Genomic DNA, 17,264 nt, shown 5'->3' with positions numbered 1-17,264 from the left:
TCCCATCCATCCCGGCAGCACCCGCGCCGCCACCTCCCAAAGTACTGATTGCCAAACCTCACTGGGGCAGCACAACCAGCTGCGGTGAGGATGGAGGGGCTCAGCGTGGGCAGCGTCCTGCTGACCGGCTGCGATGGAGGACTGGGCCTGGGGCTGCTCAAGGGTTTGCTGGAGCAACCCAGCCCCCCTCGGCACCTCTTTGCTGCTTGCCTGGACCCCCAGGGCAAGGTAGGGAGGGTGCTGGGGGGGGGGGGGGGTTGCAGCTCGGGGACAGGCTGCGAAATGCAGCGGCTGGGGCTGCCGCCGTCCCCACCTGGCTTGGGGGGAGGGAGCTGAGCTTCAGTATCCCACACTGTGATTGCCATGGAAAAAAAAAAAAAAAATATTTACGTATTTAATTTTTTTTCTCCTCTTGGCATAGATAAGTGCATAGCGGGGGGGTGCCGGGGGGGTTGCTGGCAGCCCCCACACCAGGGACACCACTGCCAGGGGCTTTGAAGCTGCTGGGCTCAGCCGGGTGCAGAGAAGCAGCAGCTCACCCCGAATCTCTCCCACTGGGGCTTGTCGAAACCTGTCAGCTGTGTCATGCAGGGCCACCCGGTTCCCACCCGGGCATGGCACAGGGCCACCCTCCGCCTGACACCCCTCCTCCCCCCCCTTTCTCTGTGTAGGCGATCAACGAGGTGGCTTTGGGCTGTCCCAACATCGTGGTCCTGCCGCTAGGTAGGTGCTGGGGTGGAAAGGGGATGAAGCCTCTTGGGATTTAATGGCACCCGTGGGTGGTTCCAGGAAATGCCACCCAAGCCGGCGGGTCCCTCGGTTTGGCTCAGCCCAACCGGGTCACTGCCGGGACCAGGAGGCTGCTCGGTGGCCAGGAGCTGCCTCCCACCATGTCCTACAGCATCTTGCCTGGGACAGGGCCCCCCTCCAGCCTGTCCCCAAGCTGCCCTGTCCCCTTGCAGACGTGACAGATCCCAACAGCATCAAGGCAGCGGTCAGGAAGGTGCGGGAGGAGGTGGGAAGCGCCGGCCTCAACCTCCTGATCAACAATGTCGGCACCACGCGCCGCAGCACGCTGGCCACTGAGACGGCGGAGAACATGACCCTCGTCTACACCACCAACACCATCGGGCCCCTGCAGACAAGCCAGGTGAGGTCACAGGCACCCCCCTGCCCCAAATGCTGGCAGCAGGGAGGAAGACGATGGTGATGCCTGAGTGCCTGTTCGCCACAGGCGTTCCTGCCCCTGCTGAAGGAGGCTGCCGAGGCCAAAAGGCAGCAGGGGATGAGCTGCAGCAGAGCTGCCATCATCAACATCTCCAGCATCCTGGGCTCCATCGAGGCGGCGAAGGCTTGGGAGGAAAGGCAGGACGTCTGCTACCGCTGCAGCAAGGTACCGCTGCCAAGACAATGAGGAGGAATTTGGGGGTCACCTCCTGTGGCATTCTGCCTCCCCCCCGTGGCAGTGCCACCCCGTGATGGAGGTGGTTGTGCTCCCAGGCTGCGCTGAACATGCTCACCAAGTGCCTGGCCCTGGAGTATGGGAGCAGTGGGATCCTCTGCGTGTCCGTGGACCCTGGCTGTGTGACGCCTCCCTTGGGACAGGGGACGGTGAGTGACAGGAGGCGCAGAGCCACCCTGGCTTGGCAGAGACCCATGGGCATCCCCTCCTGGGGTGTCCCTTCCCTGGGACGTCCCTTCTTGGGCACATCCTTTCCCATGGTCATCCCATCCCAGAGACATCCCTTCCCACCAGCATCTCTTCCCGTGAGCATCCCATCCCAGAGACTTCCCTTCCCAGGGGCATCCCTGCCCAGGTGCACCCACTCCTGTGCAGCCCCAGGGTCCCAGGAGAGCTGCGCCAGCACAGCAAAGGGCCAATTCCAGGCTCTCCGCCCCAAAACGATCCAGTTTCCTCCCTATTTATTTCATTTCCCATCCCAATTGCGTGTCAGCAGAGGGCACCCTGGCCCTGTGCTCGGCTCCAGCAGGAGAGCTGCACCCAGGCTGCTGCCTCCTCAGCACCCCAGGGCCTTCATCAACCCAAATTCAGCTTCTCTGACCTTGCCAAGAGCAGGCAGGCAAGGTTGGAGACAAGCAGCCTCTTGCAGCATAGCTGGGCAGGTCTTACCCCCACGCTGGCTTGCGGAGGGAACAAATGAGTCACTTTTTTTATTAGGAACCACAAAATTAACCTCCATCCTTATAGCACCCAAACTAGGGACGATTAATTTGTGCAAAGCCACATCCCTTGGCTGCTAGAGCATCTCCAGCCTCTCCCGACCTACCCCAGCCGGACCTGGCATCCCACCGCGCCACAGGCTGGGGGTGCTGGGAGCAGGGGGGGCAGTGGGCTTATTTTTCTTTTCCCCGCGCCCTTGAGTCCAGCAGGGCCCGGTGACAGAGGAGGAGAGTGTGCAGGGCGTCTTGAGGCTGCTGGCTCGGCTCTCAGCCGCCAGCAATGGCACCTTCTGGGACTGGAGAGGGCAGAGCCTGCCCTGGTAAGACCTCAGTAAAGTTAATTAATTATCATTTCCAGGCTTGTTTTTGGATGGATCTGTGGGGTGAGGGCAGGGAGCCCCTGTTTGTGGGGTGAGAGCTGGGGTCGCTGCCCACCGCCCCAGGATGCTGAGTTGGGCTGGGGCAGCATAGGGAAGGATGCTCCAAGCATGGTCCTGCATCTTGGTGCCAGGCTCCACTGGGGCATTCTCTGGAGCTGAGGGATCCCCCTTGGGCATCCTCACACTCCCCGAGGGGCAGGTCTGGATACAGCCCCGCGCTATGGCCATAAGCTACCCTCGCTGGTGGCCTGGGGGCATCCCAGACAGCCCCGAAACTGCAGGCATGGGGCATCCTTACTGGAGCCCAGGTCTCGCCCTGCTGAGCCTGGCTCCCCCCAGACCAGTCGGCCTTTCTGTGCCCACCCCAAGGATGCTGATGGGCTTTTCTTTCTGCTGGTTCAAGGCCAGCAAAGGCTCTTCCTCTTTCAGCAGCTGGTGGTTTCACAGCAGGAGCCTCTCCCAAGCCCTAGCACATCCCTAGGGATGTCTTCTGGGATCTCGGCACCCCTCCTGGGCTGACCCTCCCTGCATCCATCCCATCTCACAGTACAGCACGAGGTATTGCAGACAGGCTTCGATTCCCCATCACATGAGGGCATTTCTGTCGTGGCTTTCAGTTGACATTTTTGAAGCCATCCCTTGAAAGAGGGACTGGAAAAAAAAACCCATCACATCTCAAGTGGGCACTTGGGCCGGAAACGCAGGGCTTTGGCAAGCCTCGAGTCCAGCTGTTTGCTGCCGGGATGCTCTGGGAAGCCCGGTCGGGGTCATTTTTTGCTGGGGCAGCTTTGGTTTTTCCCACAGTGGAGGAGCAGGGGGGACCATTCCCACACTTGACGTGAGGGAGCAGGAGGTGGGAGCTCAGCCCTGGGGGCTCGGGCAGCCCCAGGTGGGTGCCCGGAGCAGCTGGGGGATATTTGTTAAAGGCAGCAGGGATGGGCAAGGGGGTCCCTCGAATTAAAGCCCTTTATCAAGCGACAGATCATAGTTGGTGGGCTTTATATGAGCTCTGCATGGGCTTTATATAAACATGAACCATCGCTAGGCATGAAGGGGGAGGAGGAGGAGGAGGAAGAAGAAGACATTTGATCCGCTTGTGCTGCAGTGCCCACAGCCTCACCTGCACGCTCTCATAGACTTGTAAGCCTAAGCAGCCTGCAGCCAGGAATACACCAATTAAGGGCTCTAATAACTGATTAAGGTAATTAACTAAGCTGGGAAGGGGGGAGGCAGCCAGCCAGCCCCCAGCCCCTCCGGCGCACTGCCCGCACCTCACTGCCAAGCACAACAAACAAATCCAGATGTTTTCTTGCCGGGGAAGCAGCCAGGGCTGACGGAGGTGGCTCGCCAGACAGTAGTTCTGGGGGTCGCTGTATCGGAGTGATTATCTCCCCTGCAAAGGCGAAGGAGGGGACTGACACCCCAAAAGAGGAGGCAGCGGAGGCAGCTGGGGTTCTCTCTGCTGGCCCTTTATTTCGGGTAAGGTTGGAGGTTCCTGCGACCCGGTTGGAAGCTGAGCTGCAACGCTAGAGAATTAACTGGTGTTTAATGAAAGCTGAGGAAAAATTACAAACCGAGAGGAACCAAGCCATGCCCTCACCCCTGCTGCAGGCAGGGCAGCATGTCTCCCCCTCCCCGCAGCTGGCAGTGGCTTGCCCGTGGTGGGGGCTGTGTCCGAGCCCCCCCCCCCAGCCCGCACCCATGTAGAAGGTGCCTGGCATTTCGGATGGGGCTGACCCCATGGCTGTGGAAAGTCCCAGGGTCCTGGAGGGGGAGGGTGTTTGGTCCCAGAGAGGGTGGCATTTGTTCCCCTGTTGCACCTTCCTTGGGGACCCCCCCAAGGGCCTCTGCTGGCGGGGGGGAGCAGAGCAGAGGCAGCATCCCAGGCTCCAGGGTAAGGAGAAGGCATCAAGCAAGGGGTCTTCTGCGGTGTTAGGTGGACTCCCACCGACCTGGGCAGAGGGGGACAGGCGTCACTACGTGGGACAGGACCCCCACACGTGGCACCCCCGTCCCGAAGGTCGTCGTACTGCGCCCCCTCCCCGGCCTGGTCCCCACTCACAGGGCACCCCGTAGAGCATCCGCATGACCTTGAGGCAGTTGTCCAACAGCGCCTTGGGGCGCACGGCCTTCCTCCTGCTCTCAGCACCCCCACTGTGGACCAGCTTCACCAGGTCGGCCACCACCACCTCCACATCTGTCTGCAAGGACAGGGACAGGTCACCGGGGTGTCACCAAGGCTCGACACCAGGGTGCAAAAGCTACAGCTGCTGCATTGGCCGGGAATCGAACCCGGGTCTCCCGCGTGGCAGGCGAGAATTCTACCACTGAACCACCAATGCCAGATGTGGGGCATCCCACAGCACTCACCCACGGACCCAAACACAGCACGGGCAGGGGCAGAAGTGACAGGCACTGCCGGCTGTGAACACCCTCGCACTGAGGGGACCCCAACAGACAGCTCTCATGCTTTGGGTAAAACCATGGCAGCGCCCCTTCCTGCTGCCTCAGACATCACCTCCAGCAAGGGGGCGTTGTCATTAGCCTTCAGAGTCAACACTCTGATGAGACGACCAAGCAAAGTTCGCTCTCTCCTTGGAGGGGCTCCAGAACGTGGCTCACGGCACAGGACAAGCCAGCCATACTTTGGGTTCACCCTGGAGACCCAGCTATGACAGGCCACCCCCATCCAGCACCTAAATGCAGCTCCCCCCGGGGTGCAGCGGTGCCTCCCAGCCCCAAGCATCCCCCATTGCCCTCGGCCAGGGACCCTCATTGCCACTAAACCAGGGACACACTGACTACCCCTGAGCAAAGGTGACTTCCTGCTGCTGAGCCATGTGCTGTCATTGCCACCAAACCAGGGACCCTCACTGTCATCAAGCCATGGACACTCACTGGCCTTTGATCCAGGGATGCTTAGTGCCGCCAACCCAGTGTCTTATCTTCCAATGCTCCAAGCCAGTGCCCCCCTCCCCACAACTCCCTGCCATAGCCCCTCAGGAGTCAAGTACACTGGGTCTGCCCCACCAATGATGCCACCCCGGGGGGGCTGTACACCCACACAGGGACCACAGCAGACAGTGGTACCGGGGGGTGCCAAATCCCTCCCGGGCACCACGGCAGCCCACGAGGTCGCCCCCAGCGACACCCAGGGTGCAAAAGCTACAGATGCTGCATTGGCCGGGAATCGAACCCGGGCCTCCCGCGTGGCAGGCGAGAATTCTACCACTGAACCACCAATGCCAGATGTGGGGCATCCCACAGCACTCACCCACGGACCCAAACACAGCAGGGACAGGGGCAGCAGCGATAGGCACTGTCGGCAGTGAATCCCCCCCACTGAGGAGACCCCGACAGACAGCTCTCATGCTGGGGGGTACAGCCATGGCAGTGCCTCTTCCTGCTGCCTCAGACATCACCTCCAACAAGGGGGCGTTGTCATTAGCCTTCAGAGTTAACACTCTGATAAGATGACGAGCAAAGCTCACAATCTCTTTGGAGAGGCTGTGGAACCTGCCCCACGGCACAGGACAAGCCAGCCATGTTTTGGGTTCACCCTGGACGCCCAGCTGTGACAGGCCACCCCCATCCAGCATCCAACCACAGCTGCCTCCAGGGTGCAGCAGCACCTCCCATTCCCAAACAGCCCCCATTGCCCTAGGCCAAGGACCCTGACCCCCACCAAGCCATGAACACTGCTCCTAGCCTGTGACAATCACTGCCACTAAGCTGGTGTCCTCCACCGTCTCTGGGCCAGGGACTCTCATTGCCATGGAAAGCCAGGGTGACTTACTGCCACCAAGCCAGGGATCCTCATGGCCACCAAACCATGGACAATCATTGGCCCTGAGCCAGAGACACTCACGGCCACCAAGCCCCGAGGCAGCTCTTGGCCACAGCCCCTGGGAAGTCACCAAAGGCCCATGGCTCGGCTCTGCTCTGCCCAGCCAGCAGTGGGGTGCAAAAGCTACAGCTGCTGCATTGGCCGGGAATCGAACCCGGGCCTCCCGCGTGGCAGGCGAGAATTCTACCACTGAACCACCAATGCCAGATGTGGGGCATCCCACAGCACTCACCCACGGACCCAAACACAGCACGGGCAGGGGCAGAAGTGACAGGCACTGCCGGCTGTGAACACCCCCGCACTGAGGGGACCCCAACAGACAGCTCTCATGCTTTGGGTAAAACCATGGCAGCGCCTCTTCCTGCTGCCTCAGACATCACCTCCAGCAAGGGGTTGACTCCTTCAGTCAACACTCTGATGAGGCGACCAAGCAAAGTTCGCTCTCTCTTCGGAGGGGCTGCAGAACGTGGCTCACGGCACAGGACAAGCCAGCCATACTTTGGGTTCACCCTGGAGACCCAGCTGTGACAGGCCACCCCCATCCAGCACCTACATGCAGCTCCCCCCGGGGTGCAGCGGTGCCTCCCAGCCCTGAGCACCCTGTGGCTGCATAAAGCCCAAGTCGGGCAGAGGGCCGGGGACTGCAGAGTCAAAGGGCAGGACATCAGAGCTGCATTGGCCAGGAACCAACCCTTGGTTCTCGGGGTGGTGGAGACAAAGACCATCCCACTGAGCCACCCATGGCAGATGTGGGGCTGCTCACAGCTGCCCCATGGCTCTGTGGCCTGGGCAACCCTGACAGGGGCCAGCAGCCCAACTGCTCCTGAGCCAGTGTCCCTCCCTGCCAGAGAGCAAGGGACCCTCACAGTGAGCAGGCCACAGCTCCTCACCTCCACCGAGCCAGGGACCCTCGCTGCCACTGACCTAGCACCCCACGCTGCCACTGAGCCAGAGTCGCTACCTGCCACCCAGCAGAGATGCTCCCTGGTACCAAAACAGCTTCTCCCACCGACCCCACAGTCCCACCAAGGCAAGAACATGCACTGCTGAGCTGGTGCTGCCACCCTCGGAGCCTGAGAACCCACACAGTGGCCACAGGGATGGGGCCAAGTGGACCCAAGGGAAAACCTCAGGCCTCTCCCCACGGGCACTACGGCAGCCCACGAGGTCACCCCCCAGGGACACCAGGGTGCAAAAGCTACAGATGCTGCATTGGCCGGGAATCGAACCCGGGCCTCCCGCGTGGCAGGCGAGAATTCTACCACTGAACCACCAATGCCAGATGTGGGGCATCCCACAGCACTCACCCACGGACCCAAACACAGCAGGGGCAGGGGCAGCAGCGATAGGCACTGCCGGCTGCGAATCCTCCCCACTGAGGGGACCCCGACAGGCAGCTCTCATGGCAGCGCCTCTTCCTGCTGCCTCAGACATCACCTCCAACAAGGGGGCGTTGTTATTAGCCTTCAGAGTTAACACTCTGATGAGACAATGAGCAAAGCTCGCTCTCCTCGGAGGGGCTGCAGAACGTGCCACGCGGCAAAGAACAACCACTTTGGGTTGACCCTGGAGACCCAGCTGTGACAGGCCACCCCCATCAGCACTTAAATGCAGCTCCCCCCAGGGGGCAGCGGCACCTCCCAGCCCTAAGCACCCCCCACTGCCCTGGGCCAGGGACCCTCACTGCCACCGACCTGGGGACATTCACTGCCACTGAAAGCCAGGGTGACTTACTGCCACCAAGCCAGGGATCCTCATGGCCACCAAGCCATGGACAATCACTGGCCCTGAGACAGGAACACTCACTGCCACTAAACCAGTGTCCTCCACCGTCCCTGAGGCAGGGACACTCATGGCCACCAAGCCCCGAGGCAGCTCTTGGCCGCAGCCCCTCAAGTCACCAAAGGCCCATGGCTCTGCTCTGCCCAGCCAGTGATGCCACCGCGGCGTGGCCGTGCAGGTGCCGGGGGGTGCCAAAGGGAGAGGTTCTGGGGTCCCCTCAGCAACCCCAGAGGGACACCCAGGGTGCAAAAGCTACAGCTGCTGCATTGGCCGGGAATCGAACCCGGGCCTCCCGCGTGGCAGGCGAGAATTCTACCACTGAACCACCAATGCCAGATGTGGGGCATCCCACAGCACTCACCCACGGACCCAAACACAGCAGGGACAGTAGCAGAAGTGACAGGCACTGCCGGCTGTGAACACCCCCGCACTGAGGGGACCCCAACAGACAGCTCTCATGCTTTGGGTTCACCCTGGAGACCCAGCTGTGACAGGCCACCTCCATCCAGCACCCAAATGCAGCTCCCCCCGGGGTGCGGCAGCTCCATCAAGGCAGCAGAGGCTTGGGAGGAGAAGCAGGACCTCCGCTGCTGCTGCGGCAAGGTATCGCCACTGGGAAAACGGGGTCTAATTTGGGGGTCATCTTCTGCAGGATCCCTGCTCCGGCTGTGGCGGTGCCACCCCATGACGGTGGTGGCGATGGTCCCGTTCCCCCCTCCAGCCCTACCGGCCCACCAAGGGGGTTTTGCAGGCAAGAAAAAGTCGTGCTGCATTGGCCGGGAATCGAACCCGGGCCTCCCGCGTGGCAGGCGAGAATTCTACCACTGAACCACCAATGCCAGATGTGGAGCATGCCCCGGCGCTGCCCCACGGCCCCGCACCCCGGGTGCCAACCTCTACCCCCCCCAGCAGCTTGGCCCATGCCAGCCCACCCGCAAGACCCATATGCGGGGGGGGGGGGGGGGCTGTGCACGCCCGCGCTGCACCCCCCGCCTCGGTGTTCATGCCCGTGGGTGCATGTCCTCGCAGCGCATCTGCGTGCCATGCGTGTGCATGGGCCACGTGAGCACGCAACACGCATGTCTGCGTGCACGGGCACCGGGTGCTTGCACACTGCGCGCGCACGCAGCACCCCTGCGAGGACTGGGCAAGGCTGCGTGCCAGCTTGCGGCCGGGCTGGCATGCCGGGGGGGGGGGGGGGGGGGGGTCCCTGGGGTCTCCCCACCTGCCGGTACTTGCTGTACTCCTTGCCCAGGGCGTCGAAGAGCTGGCACAACTCCTGGGTGTACTTCCAGGATGGGTGCCTCTCTGGCAGCACCTCACGGATCCGCAGCACCGCCTGGGAGCTGACGTGGAACCAGAGGTACCGCAGTGCTGCCTCCGACACCGTCCCATTGCGCTGCAGGCGAGAGCGTGCCCCAGGTGAGACCCACGCAGTCCCCCGCGGGTCCCCGGAGCATCCTCCTCGTCATGGGGCCGTCCCCTGCCGTCATCTTACCAGGCGGGTAATGTTGGACGGCCTCAGCACCTCTTCGTACTGGACCTGGACCGTGTAGTTGATGGGGAAGTAGTGTTTCTGGAAAGGCAGAGAAGAGCGCAGGGGCTGGCAGCAAGGGGACAGGGACACCCCTGCCAGCCACGGCGTGACACTGGGGAAGCGGCAGAAAAGCCCTTTGACGTGGTCAAGCCCCGAAGATGCACCAGCAGAAGCAGCTCTGGACACCGTTGGGCACAAGTTGCCCCTCCCGGTAGAAAGAACAACCCACCCCCCCCCCCCAGCACCCGCTCACTGTAGAGGCGGCAGGTGCCTCGGGAGCAAACCTGGGCTCTGCAATGCCACACGTCCCCCTCCCGCCCCCCCTCGAGGCGGGGGGTTACCATGTACTGCAGGCGCATCTCGTACTGCAGCTTGTCCTGGAGCAGGCGTGTGAGCTCGCATTCGCCCGGTGCAGCAGCCTCCAGCCCCAGCACGGCCAGGACACCTGGGCAGCCAAAAGCGAGCGGCATCAGCCTCCCCACCCCGGGGACACCCCCTGGGGTGACCCCCGAGGTCACCCACCCCCTACCCCCCACCCCCAGGCTGCACTCACACAGGACGGCCGCGTAGCCCTGCTGCATGTTGCCGGTGGCCGTCGGTGAAGCCCCGGGCTGCGCCTACATGGCCGGGGTTCACCGGCAGCCTCGCGGGCGGCGGTGGGCGCGGCGGGGGGACGAGCGACGGGCGCGGACCCCGGGCACTGGGCTGCTCTCCGGTAGCCCCGGGCGGTTGCCCCCTGCCATGGATGGGGGGTTAGTCCCCCTTCCCGGCCGTCCCCGCTGGCTTCTCCTCTCTGGCTGGCTGCAGGGAGGCAGCAGGTCCCGGGGCCATCACAGGGTGCCGGCAGGGATGCGCTCCGGGGCGGGGGTGGGGTGGGGTGTGGGACCACCCCCCCCCCCCGCGCTGCAAGAGGGGATCTGGGGGGGGAGAGAGCCCCGGATGCAGCCCCAGAGCAGGCAGAGCGCCCAGGCTGCAGCCCCCAGGGAGGGCACCCTCTCCCAGCCCGGGGGGCTGCGGGGAAGGGAGGTCCCGGCGAGGGTCCCGGCTGGCCCTGGAGGCCTGTGGGTGGCCTGGGTGTGGGCTGCCGGGGTGCCACCTCCCGGTCTGCCGGGCTGTCACCCCCTGACACCGCTCCCAGGGGACTTCCAGGGCGGGGCGGGGCAGGGCGGGGCGGGGCGGGGCGGGGCGGGGTGGGGGCACCCAGCCCAGCACCGTTATCCCTGCAATGAGTTTGTCCAGCCTTAGCAGGAGCTCAGCCACGGAGTGCCGGGGGATGGGGCTGGTGAGGCAGGTCCCCAAGGGGGGGGGGGTGGGTGTCTGTGTCGTGTCCCCATGCTGTCACCCCAAGGGGAAGGAGACCACACCGTGTCCTCGTGCCCTGTCCCGCACAGCACATCCCCACGCGAAACGGGTAGGTGGGTGTTGCGTCCCCGCGTGGAGCGGCCCACGCGGAAGGGTCCGTGTCATGTCCCAGCACAAAAAGGGCACCCCCCCCCCCCCTCCCCGCGTCCCCACGCCGTGCCCCCGCCCCACGTCCCCACGTGAAGGGACCCGCCTGCCGTCTCCCCCACACGCGGGGGGCCGCGCGTGACCAGCCGCGGCCCCCGCCGCAGCGCGGCCCACCCCGCCGCCGCCCCCCCTGCGCGCGTCGACACCACACCCCACACACCCCCCCCCCCACGCGCGAGGCGCCCGCGGACCCACCTGGCGCGGCGCGCGGGGCCGCCGGGCGCGGGACGCGTCTCCCCGCGGGCGGCGGCGGCGGCGGCGGGGCCGGGCCCGCGCTTCCCGGGAGGCGGGCGGGGGGCGGCGGCGGGGAGCGGGCGGGGCGGTGGCTGCCGGGGGCCGGGCGGGGAGCGGGGACCGAGCGCCCGCCCCGCAAAGCCCGGCCGGGCCCGGCCCGGGGCTCGTCCCTCCCTGCCCTGCCGCGGGTGCTCGGCTGCCCCGGCCCGGTGTCCCCGGGGTGGGCGTCCGCATGGTACGCAGATAGCCCAGGTGGGTGTCCCCGTGGTGCTCGGCTAACCCAGCCAGCCGGCTGTCCCCAGGGTGCTCGGCTAGTCCTCCTCGGTCCTCCCCTGCTCCGTGGGGTGCTTGGCTACGGGTTAGGTGCTCCCCAGGCGCTTGGCTGCCCCAGCTGGGTGCCGCCGGGGTGCTTGGCTAACTATGCTACGTGGCCCCCTGCCCCTCAGGGTGCTGGGCCAGCCCTGCAGCGTGCCCCCCCAGGGTGCTCACGCAACCCAGCTGGGTGCCCACATGCTCCCCGGGGGTGCTCGGCTAACCACAGTGCACACCCTCCAGCTCCCCAGGGTGCTCTGGTCCCCCAGCACCGGCACTCCCAGGGCGCTGGGCTCCCCCAGCCGGGTGGCCCAGGGTGCTCACTGGGCTCAGGCACCCACAGGCACGTTTCGGGGCACTGGAAGCGGGCGTCGGTCAGCGCTTCCTGGCACACGCCCGTGCAAGGGCCGCGCTGCGGGCAGGGGAGGCTGCCCAGACCCCCATCTCGGAGGGGCCGGGGGGATCCCTGGCTGTCTCCAGGCCAGCAGGACTCCCACTCCCGTTGGCCCAAGCCCATGCTGTCTTCTCAGGATGCTTTGGGGCTGAACCCCTGCCAGGAGCAGGGGATGGGGGACACGGGACACCATCCTCCCTCCCCGCCGCCACAGGCCCAAAGAGCCCCTTGGGAGAGCTGGCCGCCTCAGTGCTGGGGGGTGCAAGCGTCCAAGGGGTCGGCGAGAGAAACCAGCTATCAAAGAGCGGGGTCAGCGCTCCCAGGGAAACGCGTGGGAAGGAATGCACTTCTGCATGCAAGGAGAGCGCACTGGGATTCCCCTGGCATGGAGTCAGGGCTACAGCCGCTCTCCTGCCAAGCTTCCACCCAGCCCTGGCCAGCTCCTGGGCATAGCCCTTGCCCCCTTCCCAGCTCCAGGCTGGGGGCAAGACACTCGGCTCTGGGCAGGGGAAGGAGTTGGTCCAGCTCCTCACCTAGGTGGCCGCAGGGATTTTGCCCTCATCTGCTGCGGGCCTTAGGAGGAAGCCATTTAATAGCATTCCCTGCCCACGTAGTCATCAGCTTGGCAGCCGGGATGGGGTGAGGAAGAGAAGGGAAAGCGTGGAGCTGCACAGCACGGTGCTGGAGGCGGTTTGCCCTCCTTGGCTTCGCCAGGCTGGAAATCACCGCTGGTGTGAGCCCAAGGCAAACAGCCGCCGGCACACGGCACTGGCCCCGTGAGCTTTGCTCCCACACGTCAGCTGGAGCGCAACACCCTGCTGCTGCAGGGGCCCAGGGGCAGGGGCAAGCCCTTGCTGGGAGCCAGGTGCAGCCCCAGCTTGGAGTCCCCCAGGCAAAGGGGTTCTGGGGGCTCTGCCAGCAACCAGGGCAGCCCACCTGCTCCTCCAGGTTAGGGCTCCGTCCCTCCCTGGCTTTGCCTTGTGCTAGAGACAGGTTATTTAGGCAGGGCCGGCCAAGGAAGCAAAACCTTGTGCTTGGAACCGGTTTGGGAACACACCACGACCCCCAGCCGCGATTTCACCCTTAGGACTACTGAGACACCGAAGGCGAAGTGCTGGTGGAGCTCTCCTGGAAGCACTCCCTGAACCAGAGCAGGCATCACACCACGGGGGAGGACAAGGGAATGGTGAACGCAGGGAGCACTGGGTGGGCACCCCACGTCCCTGACAAGCCATTTGCTGGACTCCACCAAATTCAGCTCAACCTATTTGCCGCTCCCCTGAGGCAGCCAGAGCACAAAGCCCTTCACCCCCAGGCAGATGGGTGGGGCACGCAGCGGTGGCTGGATGCCACATGGCAACCAAAGGGTGCAGCCCTGGGTTAAGTCCCGGCCAACACAGACCTATAGCAACAAGCAGAAGCAGGAGAGGGGTGCAAAGGACAGGCCAGAAGGGCGCATGTTCACCCTCGCACAGCACAGCACACGTGCCAGAGGAGGAACCCAGAACCTGTTCCATGCGAGTGCGTCACGCTGGGCCAGGGGCAACCTGCCTTTCTGAGCCCAGGGCAGGGAGGAGTCCAGGGCCCCTTCATGGGATGCCAGACATTGAAGTCTCCAGCTCAGCAGAGACGGACCCAGTGGCAGGATTTAAGCCAGGGACCAAAGCTGAGGATGGAGGCAAGAGCGGGAAGCACCTGCTGCGTGGGCGACCTCCGGCTGTGAGCCTTCACAGCCAGCTAGCGGGCAGTGGGGAGGAACACCTTCCCCCAGCCTCCTGGCAGCCAGCTGCTCCTCCCAGAACTGCAGCTGCTTCGCAGGGCAAGAGAAGGAGCCCTGAAGCGCAGCCATGCCCTGGAAGGGATAGAGAAACAGTAGCTGGGGGAAAGACCCTTCCCTCCCACCCTTTTTTTCCACATACCCCTGCTTTGTGTGTGTCCCAGGGCAGACTGGCAGCTCCAGCTGTGGGACACACTGCTGGGCTTGGGGCCAGCTCCAGGCAGAGCAGGCAGGGAAGCGGGGGCGGAGAGGGGCTTACAAGCCAACACCTGCAGGGCCGCAGCACGGCTCCGCATCCACACAGGGCATGGAGTTCAGGGTGTGCGCGTTTCTGTCCTCCACCCCTTCTGCTCCCGACAGGTCAACAACAGCTGCTGCAAAGGAGAGGAGCCCCAGAGTCAGGCTAGTTAAAAAACAGGCTTTTATTCTTCATGTGCTGCTCACAGTCACAGCTTGGAGACACTGCTCTTGCCAAAGTTATTATGAAACAAATCAAGTCCCAGACTCAGGCCTCGCTCTTCCCCACCCCCAAGAGAGTCAACATTGTACAAAACTCTATTTACAGGGAAAACAGTCAGAAACGGTGAGTCCAAAAACCCCTTGCAATTCAGAAGAAAACGTTCAAGACAAGTGTGACAGTTATGCCCTCCACACAGCCAGGCTTCCCACTGGCTGCTCCCAGGACTGGTGGAAGCCCAGAGCTTCTCGCCACCGACTACTAAAAGGAGCCTGGCAATCCTGAGTCACGCCACAGCTCTCTCCTTGACCAAAAAGCCAGGAAATTGCAAAACCCACTTGATCCTACAAAGGCTCAGCTGTATCTGCCCTACAGGGCCTTCTGCAAGGCCAGCACGAGACACCCTCAGGCTCCCCCATCCTAAAGGGGGGCCAAGGAGATGGGGCTGAGGGTCAGTCTGCGTCCTTCCTCAGGCACTTCCCAAGAGCGAATCTGTGGCTGAAAGCCAGAACATCAGGAGCCTTCATATAAGCAGCGGGATGTATTGGGAGACCTAATACCTGATACTGTATTTACTGGAGTCACGTTACTTTGAAACATAAACCAAGAGGAGCAAACCAATATTTAAAAAGGGAAAAAAAGCACACATTCCTCCTCCCAACCGTGCTTGGAAGAGCATCCATAGGCGCCCAGCAAGCGGCTCTGCTCCTGCCAGCTGCCGCTCAGAAAGCATAGCGCGTGCGGATGTCTTCCAGCTTCTTGGACACCTCAGGTGGGGTCCGGTCCAGCTCTTCAGCCACATTCTTCTGTTTGTTAGGCTCCATGGAGTTGAACTGCTCGCACAGGTCCCCATCGATCACATTCTGGAGGGGCAAGGAGGAGAGCATTGAATCCACAAAACACAGAGGCACTGAACCCTGCCTAAACAGGCAAAAATGGCAACAAACAGTTTGTTCCCAGGAGCTTCTTAATCCTGTCCTGGAAACAAGACCATGCTTGGTGACCTCATCTGCTGAATAGTAGCAGTTAGCATCAAATTAATTACTGGTCAGCTTGATTAATGAAGGAGAAACCCAAAAAACCTGGGTGCAGCTGAAGAATCACACAAGGGAAAAGACATCAGACCCAACTCTGGTCCAAACACTGTGCTGTGAAAGCTGAGGGGAGGCTGCAAAAGATAGACTGAAGGGCATCTTCAGCCAGATGCGAGACATCTTTTAATTGTGCATGCTGCATCAAGCTCATCAAGAATAAGAACACCCACTGCTGGAACGGTTTTCCAACTGACAGTACATACGTTACTCTGGTAGTAGCTACCACATATTTACTCTGGACACTTCCAGTCACAGCATTTAGCAGTCAACAGCTTCACACACGGCTCCTCAAAAGCAGAAATAGGCAGGAACAGCCGTTTCTTATCAGATTTGCCTTTTCAGTGGTGGCAGAAAAAACACATCCCCAAGGCAATACCCAGTTTGACCTCGCTATGCAAACAGCTATGTCATGTTTCTTCTCCTGATGGAAAAAGGAGATGCTGTGGCAAGTAGAGAAGCACAGCAACACCACCGCTGGGCTTGGGTCTCAAGACCAGCCCTCAGAAGGCTCATTACAAGGGTTTAGAAACCAAAACAGACACAGTATTAAGTGCTAAGCGCTGCTCTCCTTACAGAGTGCTATTCAAGCACTAGCTTCAGTTCCTGCCACAGTCACTACACAAGCTATGGTTTACATTGCCTCAATCTTCCCCACTGAACAGCAACCGTGACCTGGTTCTGCCAGGCCTCAAAGCAGTTCCATGTCCCAGAGCAAGTCTCCGCACCCCCACGACCAGCTGATCCTAAATACTCAGACCTACCTTCACTGGGAAGTAGTAGGAACGGAAACTGAGATGGTCACGTCCACAGAGAGGAGGATGCTCAGACCTTAAGTGCATTTCCACATGCTGGAAGAAGTCGTGATCCTGGGGAGATTAAGAATCGCTAAGAGAACCGATGGCTACACGTCAATGCCACTGGCAAGGTAAAGCACCCATCAGCCAGGTGCTCCTGTGCTGCCTGCAAACACTGCCATTACCAGGTCCTGCTAGAGCAGCCCTGCACATGGCAGCCACGGTCACCCCCTCACCAATTGCACCCTGGGAGCACCCACGGCAGAGCTAAGCAGCCAACTGTGCCACCTTGGCCAGGATCAGCCTCCCAGGAATTGGAGCATGTAGCAGCTGTGCAGCACAGAGGTGCAGCTCAAGGAGTAAATGTCTTGGCATCCGCTGCTCCAGGAGGCCACAGCAAACAGAGACGAGAATACCATCTTCAGGACTTGAAGTGTCAGTGCCTGATCAATAGTTTACAGGCTACACAAAGCATGCCAAAGGATCCCTCCTCAGAGACACTAAATCACCCAAGAGCTCCTCTGGAGCACGAACAGATTTAGAACAGCAGTGCAACAAAAGCTCTCAACTCTTCATAGAGCCAATGCAGGAAGAGGAGTTAACAAGCTCCTTCTCTTCCCCTTTGCATTGGAGCCCATCCCACAGCCACAGGCTTTCCTGCAGCCCAGGTTTTCACACACTGCAGAGCCCTAGGGTTACCCTCAAGGGACGCAGCACACTAATATACTGGCTGGGGAGGAGCGCACAGAAAAGCAACAACTCTGCAGCATAATGATGGGGCTTGCTTACCTCATGGGAAGTAAAAGGGACCAAGATTCCTATCCCCCCCGATAAAGTGGTATAGACAAGAGATTCAGAGCCTCCTGGGATCAGCGTGGTCTTCTGTAAGGAAAGCACAGTCTCTCCCACGTGATAATTCATAATCACTTCAGCCTGAAAGTCAAACACAGAAGCACATTTTTTTCT

At 61.9% G+C, this 17,264-nt stretch overlaps 3 protein-coding genes and 6 non-coding genes across 10 annotated transcripts in view; 1 reads left to right on the top strand and 8 right to left on the bottom strand.

Annotated features, from left to right (window-relative positions):
* Window positions 1–90: 90 nt before the first annotated feature.
* Window positions 91–2,505, top strand: LOC126041194 (C-factor-like). The gene is made up of 6 exons (XM_049806562.1): window positions 91–228; window positions 672–723; window positions 963–1,150; window positions 1,235–1,393; window positions 1,501–1,611; window positions 2,392–2,505. Exons 1-6 carry the CDS (start codon window positions 91–93, stop codon window positions 2,503–2,505), a joined length of 762 nt encoding a protein of 253 aa, XP_049662519.1.
* On the bottom strand, window positions 2,362–11,532 carry IL34 (interleukin 34). Of its 2 annotated transcripts, none has more exons than XM_049806563.1 (7): window positions 11,432–11,532; window positions 10,281–10,528; window positions 10,069–10,172; window positions 9,689–9,766; window positions 9,416–9,589; window positions 4,624–4,762; window positions 2,362–4,513 (listed from the first exon to the last, which is right to left on the bottom strand). In XM_049806563.1, exons 2-7 carry the CDS (start codon window positions 10,306–10,308, stop codon window positions 4,494–4,496), a joined length of 543 nt encoding a protein of 180 aa, XP_049662520.1. In that variant the 5' UTR covers window positions 10,309–10,528; window positions 11,432–11,532; the 3' UTR covers window positions 2,362–4,493. The 2 variants fall into 2 exon arrangements, with proteins under 2 accessions (XP_049662520.1, XP_049662521.1); XM_049806564.1 differs by having other exon boundaries at window positions 10,281–10,463; window positions 11,432–11,468.
* TRNAG-GCC (transfer RNA glycine (anticodon GCC)) lies at window positions 4,833–4,903 on the bottom strand. Its single transcript has one exon. It is a non-coding gene; the product is annotated as a tRNA-Gly (tRNA).
* On the bottom strand, window positions 5,737–5,807 carry TRNAG-GCC (transfer RNA glycine (anticodon GCC)). The gene has a single exon. It is a non-coding gene; the product is annotated as a tRNA-Gly (tRNA).
* On the bottom strand, window positions 6,542–6,612 carry TRNAG-GCC (transfer RNA glycine (anticodon GCC)). The gene has a single exon. It is a non-coding gene; the product is annotated as a tRNA-Gly (tRNA).
* On the bottom strand, window positions 7,617–7,687 carry TRNAG-GCC (transfer RNA glycine (anticodon GCC)). Its single transcript has one exon. It is a non-coding gene; the product is annotated as a tRNA-Gly (tRNA).
* TRNAG-GCC (transfer RNA glycine (anticodon GCC)) lies at window positions 8,453–8,523 on the bottom strand. Its single transcript has one exon. It is a non-coding gene; the product is annotated as a tRNA-Gly (tRNA).
* TRNAG-GCC (transfer RNA glycine (anticodon GCC)) lies at window positions 8,959–9,029 on the bottom strand. The gene has a single exon. It is a non-coding gene; the product is annotated as a tRNA-Gly (tRNA).
* Window positions 11,533–14,356: 2,824 nt separating the features above from the next.
* Window positions 14,357–17,264, bottom strand: part of SF3B3 (splicing factor 3b subunit 3) — a 30,273-nt gene continuing 27,365 nt past the window's right edge. Inside the window, exons 24-26 of the mRNA XM_049804286.1 lie at window positions 17,088–17,231; window positions 16,266–16,370; window positions 14,357–15,273 (exon numbers count right to left, since the gene is read on the bottom strand). Coding sequence (XP_049660243.1) covers window positions 15,133–15,273; window positions 16,266–16,370; window positions 17,088–17,231 — 390 coding nt within the window. The 3' untranslated portion in view covers window positions 14,357–15,132. The remainder of the gene's footprint in view (window positions 15,274–16,265; window positions 16,371–17,087; window positions 17,232–17,264) is intronic.

This window comes from Accipiter gentilis, chromosome 7, assembly GCF_929443795.1.
Source record: "Accipiter gentilis chromosome 7, bAccGen1.1, whole genome shotgun sequence".
Taxonomy (NCBI): Eukaryota; Metazoa; Chordata; class Aves; order Accipitriformes; family Accipitridae; genus Astur; species Astur gentilis.
This window is presented reverse-complemented; position numbering and strand designations above follow the sequence as displayed.

Excerpts from the sequence above, each read along its gene's own strand:
- LOC126041194 (XM_049806562.1), top strand. The coding sequence starts at position 91 with ATGGAGGGGCTCAGCGTGGGCAGCGTCCTGCTGACCGGCTGCGATGGA. Across the intron at positions 229-671 it reads GCCTGGACCCCCAGGGCAAG|GCGATCAACGAGGTGGCTTT; the intron begins GTAGGGAGGGTG and ends TTCTCTGTGTAG. Across the intron at positions 1,612-2,391 it reads CTCCCTTGGGACAGGGGACG|GGCCCGGTGACAGAGGAGGA; the intron begins GTGAGTGACAGG and ends TGAGTCCAGCAG.
- IL34 (XM_049806563.1), bottom strand. The coding sequence starts at position 10,308 with ATGCAGCAGGGCTACGCGGCCGTCCTGT. Across the intron at positions 10,173-10,280 it reads GGGCTACGCGGCCGTCCTGT|GTGTCCTGGCCGTGCTGGGG; the intron begins GTGAGTGCAGCC and ends TTGGCTGCCCAG. Across the intron at positions 4,514-4,623 it reads GATGCTCTACGGGGTGCCCT|GTCGGTGGGAGTCCACCTAA; the intron begins GTGAGTGGGGAC and ends CCCTCTGCCCAG.